We start from the raw sequence: 7963 nt of genomic DNA on the forward strand, positions 1-7963 counted from the left end.
CCTCTTCTGTGATCCCCAGTTCCCTTGACGCTCCCTGCTAGACTGGACTGCGCCTCCGCGGCAGGGTCCTGCCCGGTTTGTTTAGTGGGGGCGTAGCAGTTAGCGTGGCAGCCCATGACTGTGGAGTTCCATACCTGGCTTAATCTACTCTCTGCCGACTACCACCTGGTAACCTGAGTTACCTCTCTGAACCTGTTTCCTCCTCTGATAAAGAGTGGTCATTTCTGCTTTAAAGGGTTGCTGTTGTGAGGTAATTACTTGGCAGGCGTGGCTTAGTACTAGCAGAAGGCGCAGGCATTCAGTAAAGGGTCTTGGGGACATCTAGATGTGACTGCAGGTTGAATTTCTTACCGTCATAGGCTGTTCTGACCATTCACACCAGGATAGAGAAGTAACAAGTGGAATGGCTTTTCAGCTTTTAATGAGGCACATTTCATTGTTCTTTGGATTTTTTGCAGTGTTTCTTTAGCCTGCTTTATCCTTTGGCTGGAGGAATTTTCCTGGGGGTTTTGTCTGCTGCTTTTGGAAGAACTGTGGACTTAAGGATTGCTTACATGCAAACCAAGGCCCTTTTCCCTTGGCAGATGGTTTTCAGGGGGCAGTCCTAGGCTCACAGGGCACTTTAGTGGAAGGAGTGCAGGACCAATTCAGGTGACATGTGGAGAAACCACAGCCCTGTTGGGCAGGTGATTAGCCGTGGCCAGCAGCCTGCAGAGCTTGGGGACACAGCGGGCACAAGTGCACGAGTGTATGTGTCTACATACGTATGTGAGGCTGGTGCTGTCCAGGCCAAGGCAGGTGCCAGGCAGCTTACCTGACCCATCATTCCGTCTGCTTGAGTCTGTGCAGAGCCTCCTTCCTGCGCTTTATGCTCCGCTAAGATACTTTTCAGCGTAAAGAGGGGAACTAAAATAGTAAGGAGAGGGAAGCCTGGGCTTTGAGTAGGGAGGTGTGGTTTGGCCCTTGCTCTGCTACCAGTTTGCCTTGACCAAAGTGCTCACCCTGACTGGATCTTAAGACAAGGTGATCGCTGCAGCCTTAACACGCTGGGAGGCCAAGAGAGGTGGTGGCATTGATTTGACCCAGTGGTCAGACTCTAGATGAGGCCCCGACAGGGAATTCTGTCTTTATTTCAGTTGCTCAGTCCTTTCTATGATAGAGAATGCTGTAGTTACCATCTTCAGGCATGGGGTCTTTGCTCTTGTTGAATACATTTCCAGAAGGAAATTACTGGGTCAGAGGGCAGGAACAGCATTCTGGCTGTTGCTGTGTGTTGCCACGTTACTTTTCAGAAGCACTATAACAATGTACAGTTGTGGGCTGTGTGTGAGATAGCATTTTAACCCCGAATGATCCAGTATTTGCTATAGTCATTATTTATTATTTTGTAATTTAGTTGACATAAAATGATACCGTAAAGCTGCTTTATAATAATTAGAGGGGTTTGGGGGTGTCCACCATGTTAAATGCTGTGCTAAGTGTTTGCATATATGTTATCTCATTCATATCAACCTATCAGGGAGGTTCAGCAGCTCACTGCGGCTGAGAGCTGGGGTTTCAACCTAAGGCAGTTTGACTTCAAAGCAGTCTCTTGTTTGGGGTGCCTTCCATGCTTTGATTTATGCGTGTGGTTACCAGAGAGAGTGAACTTTGGCTTAGTGCCTGGCTGCATTTTGAAGAATGTGAATTTTGTATAGTTTTCCCAGAATATTGAATATGCTGTTTGTGAAGAAGAGAGTATTAGCCCTCTGTTGTAGTGAAGCAGAAACTGAAGTGCATCCATCCCAATTAGGAAGACGACTCAGTGAACTCTAGGACGCTGCCCTGTGTCCGGGCTCTCTGAAACCCTGTTTTCTTCCCCCAATGCAGCGGCACTCCAGGCCCTGAAGCGCAAGAAGAGGTATGAAAAGCAGCTGGCGCAGATCGACGGCACGCTGTCAACAATCGAGTTCCAGCGAGAGGCCCTGGAGAATGCCAACACCAACACCGAGGTGCTCAAGAACATGGGCTATGCCGCCAAGGCCATGAAGGCTGCCCACGACAACATGTACGTGGCGCCCGCTGGTGGAGGGGGCACACACGCGCAAGGGCATGCTGGCTGTGCAAGGCCTCAGTCCCAGACCCCTCCACTTATCCATTCAGGCACCCAAGTTTGTTCTAATTTTCATCTTTTCTGGAACTCTTCTGAAATGGATTATGGTGCCCTGCTACCCCTAGAAGCAGATCTGATGGAATGAAACTGTTTTCTGAGTAATTCAGGGTTATTGGAATGAATGTAGAGTTTTAAGCTGGAAACCTTTGGCTTCTTAGAAGGTTCTCTTACCCAGGCCTCTGATCATCTAGGTGGAGAAGTTTGTCCCAGGGAGGGGAGGTGACTTGCCCTGGGCTATGGGGAAACTTGAATAGAACTGGGATTAGAATCAGTTCCCGTGACTTTCTCCTGAAGCTGTCAGGGGCCCTGAAAGGTGTGGTACAGTTGAGGGCTTTAGCTCTTTCTCTTCCTGGGTCTGTTTTTGATGGAATTTTCCCTCCTCGTCACTCTTGGGCTTTGGCTCTCATATTGACAAGTGTTCTTGACCTCTGCATTACTTCCTTTATGTAGCTGCTCTCACATCCTGTGGCCTAAAAAACCAGATAACTGAGCTGTTACATTTGTAATTAAAGGCCAGGTTGACATTAAGCCCCAAATGAGGACTTCTTCCAAATAGAACAGAATTCTGCATTTGTTTTAGTGCTTGAACTTGGCATCATATATTTGGGGGTGCTGGGAGCCCCTTTTTGCTCCTTTTGGTTCCTCAGCCATGCTCTAAAACGGGTTGGCAGAATGTGGCCTGTGGGCCCCAGGCAAGTCCCCTGCTGCCAATTTCTGTGAATAAAATTTTGTTGAAACACAGTTGTGTCCCTTAATACATACCGTCTGTGGCTGCTTTTGTGGCACACAGCAGGCTTGAATTTTTGCAACAGAGATCGTGTGGCCCACAGATTCTAAAACATTTATTACTCTTTGGGGCCCTTTACGGGAAAAGCTTGCTGATCCCTGCCCTAGAAGTGTGGGATTGTGGGAAAAGTAGCCTTCAGATAACTGAGCTACTCTCTGAGGGGATGTTCATCAGACTGAGCTTCCTGAGAGAGGTGCGTGTCCCCTTCGGGCCATGTTCTCCACAGCACAACACCTCCTAGTAAATACTGTGCTTGGAGATAACATGTGTGTATATGATATTGACTGACTGTAAGTGTTTTGGCATTAGTGACAGCACATAGGGAATACTCTGCATTGTTTGCTTTTCCTTTGGGGCCTCGTGCAGGAGCCATAGTGGATTTGTGTAGATGGGAAGGGCTGGTCACGTTGCATGGTTCTGTTGTAGGATTTGTGATTTTACCTATTGCTGTGCAGAGTTGCCCTTGAACTTGAAGAGCTGTTGATCCAGGAGTTCCCAAGTCCCACGGTCTCATCTAATATGTTTACCAGCTTGCATGAGAGACTCTCACGATGGCATCTAACTTTGCCAGCTTTATTTCCTCAGGGTGTTAGACCGGGTGACGTCTAGGGATGCTTTTGTCCTCTTGATTCTGTGATTCTCTAGTTTAAAAGAGGGGGAAGAAGACAAAGACAAAAAAGGAATTCCACGAGACTTCCCTGGTGGTCCAATGGTTAAGACACCATGCTTCCACTGCAGGGGGCTTGGGTTCGATACCTGGTCGGGGAACTAAGATTCCACACGCCACTCAGCGCAGCCAAAAAAAAAATGGAATTCCTCAGAGGGAGTGATTGTGGGGCTGGGGCTGGGCAGCAGATCCTTTTTTCTGCCTCACAGAGCCTGTGTACATAGACTTAACACAACACTCGTTTCATTTAAAGGGACATCGACAAAGTTGATGAGTTAATGCAGGACATTGCTGACCAGCAGGAACTTGCAGAAGAGATTTCAACAGCTATTTCAAAACCCGTAGGGTTTGGAGAAGAGTTTGACGAGGTGAGTGATTTCATGCCGACCACACCAGCTTCTCAGCTGATGCCCAGGCTGCCTCTGATGTGCAGTTGAGTCTTCTCCAGCAGGGAGTATGTGGTCTGGAAATCACCAGGTCTCCTCCCTCCAGAAACCTGAATGTAGACATAAGGTATGGCATGCACCCTCCCGAATTCTGGGTTTTGAGGGATGCTTTCAGTTTTGGGGGGAGCTAAGGTGGAGTAAAGGGACCTTCATCAGGACATCTCAGCAGACTTCAGGTCAATACTGATTTCAGCAAGCAATGACCCTGCACCCTTCCATGGTGGGCCCCTGGGCTCAGAGCTGGGGCAGCCGAGGTCACCATGCCCTGAGGAATTTACAGGGTTTGCCCTCAGACAGCTCTGCTGGGAGATAAAGGTAAAACCAAGGAAGGAATGTTTGCAACTGATCCCTGAAGGATTCATCTGGAACTTGGTCAGCTACCAATTTCTGCCATAGCAATTGGAACCTTGAAGCTCTTAGGTTTTTAAAATACAGTTACAGGCTCTGTACCTCATTCTGCCTTAGATTTGAGTCCACTGAAGGTCAGGGCCTCTCCACCGAACCTAATTCTTTGTGCTGATTGCCGCCGTATAGCTGAGAAAGCAGCCTGTAGCTCCCTTGGCTCCCAGTGCCAGAGTTTCCATGTTTTCAGACTGGAGTTCGATGGACTATTCAAGTTCATTTCAATTCAGCAGACGTTCCTGAACATTCACTCAGTGCACCCAGTTCTGAGATAGAGATAGAAATGAAAACATACGACCCCTTTTCTCAAGATGCTCCCTGCCTGGTGCAGGGACCCCACATAGACATCAGTAATTGCTCGATAGTGTGCTCTGTTCACCAGTAGAAGTGTGTTTAGGATGAGTCACAGAGTGTGCACTTGGAGTCCATCAGCCCTGACCTTCTCAGAAGGGATATGTGTCCCGGGAGCCATCGGGTAGGAGGCACCACAGGAGGGGCTAGGGTTCCCCAGGGTGTCGCTCTCATTTTTGTGTTTGTGTTTCCCAGGATGAGCTCATGGCAGAATTAGAAGAACTAGAACAGGAGGAACTAGACAAGAATTTGCTGGAAATCAGTGGACCGGAAACAGTCCCTCTACCGAGTGTTCCCTCTATATCCCTACCATCAAAACCCGGTGAGTACTTCTTATCCATGGTCATGACACAGCCACGACCCATGGGGTAGGTGATCCCGTGGTCAGTTGGCTTCAGTGTGGGTCCTGAGTTGCCCAGAGTTGAGAGCCAGGTGGCATCTGTTGTGACAGCCCTGAAGACAGTGCCACCCGCTCTTTCCTCGTCTCCTAACCTTGGCGCTATTGACATAGCCAAATCATTCTTTTAGTGGGGACTAGGAGGGAGCCTGTGCTGTGCCCTGTGGATGGTGAGCAGCACCTATGGCCTCTGCCCTCTAGATGCCAGTGGCATCCGCCTCCGCAGGTTTTAACAACCAAACATGTCACCGGATTTTGCAAGATGTCTGAGGGCTGTGGGGTGGGGGAGGGGAGAAATCTCATCCGGTTGAGAGCCGCTATTTTAGAATCGCTTTCCCTGTTGTCACCAAGCAAGGTGAGAGTCCACGTCCAGGACGGCGCTTTCTCCCCGTCTGGTGTCTCGTGCAGTGCACAGCTGGGGCTCATAGGTAGCCAAAACAGCTTTGGGTTTTTTAGAGACCTTGTTTATAAATCCTTCATTTCCTTCTTTGAGCCCCTCCTCCCCCATTATTTTACCTTTGGGTAGAAGTATTCCACCCAGAACTTCTAGAAAAGGTGAAGCAGCTTGATTTGGCACGGAGAGAGAACCCAGGGAGCAGGGTGTGACCAGGCTGTGTCCTCTCATCCTCCCATAGGTCAAGGGGAAGTGGATCCTCTGGTTGAGTCTGCTGCCCAGGGTGGGGTGCGGGTCTGAAAGCTGTCCGGCCAACTGCCTGTGGTGGAGAGGCGGCTTAGGCCCTTGAGGTGGAGAGGAGTGGCTTAGACTAGAGCTCTTCTGGGTTCTTCCCACTCTCTCCCATGTTGGATGCTCTGGCCGGAGGCCACGCGTGGATCCTGATGGACTCAGTGTTGAATCCTCCCCGTTTTGTCTGGCTCTGGTGTCGGGGAGGGGAGGTGCTGGAAAAGCTGTGCCTGGTTATCTGGAGTTCTGCGTTGCAGCTTTTAGGCACAGAGAGGCAGTCTGCTGATAGCCTGGAGACGCGGCGGGCTGCACGGGCAGGGCCGTTTTGTAGACACGGGGTAGCACAGCCCTGGCATCCAGCCAGAACGTGTGGAGAACACAGCGACCAGCCTTCCTAAACAACCTTTTCTGTCTTCACACAGCCAAGAAGAAGGAAGAGGAAGACGAGGACATGAAGGAATTAGAGACCTGGGCTGGAACCATTTAACCGGTCCAGTGCGGGCTGAGCCCAGACAGACTCTGGTGGCCTGCGCAGCGGGCAGGCGCGTGCGTGTGCGGGGCAGGCCGGATGTGGTGCAGGCAGGTTCCATCGCTCTCAAATCTCCCTCCAAAGCAGTAGGGCCGCATCACTGCTCACTCCGCATAGCATGGTCTGCACCCAGCGGGACAGGTCGGGGGGAGGGGTGGGGTGGGGTGGGGGGGAGTGCCTGCTGTTTATAATGTTGAATTTCTGTAAAATAAACTGTATTTGCAAATCCAACATTGAGCTTCTGGACTACGCTAACTCCACTGCTGAACCTCAATGGCAAGGGTCGACCGTTTGCAGTCAGAATGACCTGAAAATGTAGCCTCTGTCCTTTTAAGTCAGCTGACTTGTCACACATCTCTTTGTAAGACGTGTATGGTACTGGCAGAAGAGTCGTTTTTTAAAAGCCATAGGCTTTTCCTTGTCCTTAGCTGTAATAATGCATCTATTTTGGTTTCCTCGAGAGCTGTATTTCTGTCCATCACCTGTGTACTGGCCCCTGTGTTTCCCACTCTGGCCCACTCCTCACTCCCACCCCCCTGGTCTTTCTGGAGTTTGTGACACTGATTTGAAATGGATGGTGTTCTCTTGAGAGTGTGTGAGATTGTTTGAGTTAAATTCCAGCTATACATTTTTCTAACATAGCTCTAAGGTCCTTGTTGCTGTTTGTGATAACTGATAGATAACCCATTGGAAACATGTGCATACATTTATATTCAGATGAAATTATGGTTTGCACTGTCTATTAAATATCTCGATTAATTTTCATACTTTGCCTTTGTCTTTAATCAATCAATCATTGGCTTTGGGAGGTGACCCTTTCCGGGCCAGTGTGGTGTCCAGGGGAGTCTGGAAACATGGAAGACCCAAGCGTGATGTATATCAACAATCTGAACTGAGAGCAGAGTGTGTCTTACTGGAAACATGTTTAGGTTCCAGAAGCCCTCACCTTGTTTGGGGACCCCCTGGGCACAGTTCAGGAGTAGTTGGTGCTTGTGGGGCTCCAGGATCTTCTCTTGTTCTTCTCTGTCACGTCCATGGGCAGTGCCCGCAGGACCACAGACCCTCCACCTGTTGGAAGCATTGGTGTGCCCACTGACGAGGCCCATCTGTGTATTGAAGAAAATAATCTTTCCTGTGGGGTGGAAGGTGTAGGGCAGTGACCGAGAATTGAGGACACAGATGCTAGTCTCAGGTCCGCTGTGACCTGCCCTGTGATTTTGACCCGGCCTCTTCCACTGTTTCTGGTCTTCTGTAGTCTTACGCTGTCTTAAGAATCTGATGAAGGGCTTCCCTGATGGCTCAGTGGTAAAGAATCCACCTGCCAATGCAGGAAACACGGGTTCAATCCGTGGTCCGGGAAAATCCCACATGCTGCGGAGCAACTAAGCCTGTGCGCCACAACTATTGAGTCTGTGCTCTAGAGCCCGTGCTCCGCAACGAGGGAAGCCACGGCAATGAGAAGTCTGCACACCGCAGCTAGAGAGTAGCCCCCGGCTCGCCCCAACTAGAGAAAAGCCCATGCAGCAATGAAGACCAGCCCAGCCAAAAAT

At 49.8% G+C, this 7963-nt stretch overlaps 1 protein-coding gene across 1 annotated transcript in view; it reads left to right on the top strand.

The window, feature by feature from the left end:
- CHMP4B (charged multivesicular body protein 4B) overlaps nucleotides 1-7178 on the top strand; it is a 44933-nt gene extending 37755 nt beyond the window's left edge. The window contains exons 2-5 of the mRNA XM_010854864.1: nucleotides 1870-2047; nucleotides 3860-3974; nucleotides 5001-5127; nucleotides 6307-7178. Of these exons, the coding sequence (XP_010853166.1) occupies nucleotides 1870-2047; nucleotides 3860-3974; nucleotides 5001-5127; nucleotides 6307-6371 (485 nt within the window). The 3' untranslated portion in view covers nucleotides 6372-7178. The remainder of the gene's footprint in view (nucleotides 1-1869; nucleotides 2048-3859; nucleotides 3975-5000; nucleotides 5128-6306) is intronic.
- The last annotated feature ends 785 nt before the right edge of the window (nucleotides 7179-7963 follow it).

Source organism: Bison bison, unplaced genomic scaffold, assembly GCF_000754665.1.
Source record: "Bison bison bison isolate TAMUID 2011002044 unplaced genomic scaffold, Bison_UMD1.0 scf7180017864352, whole genome shotgun sequence".
Taxonomy (NCBI): Eukaryota; Metazoa; Chordata; class Mammalia; order Artiodactyla; family Bovidae; genus Bison; species Bison bison.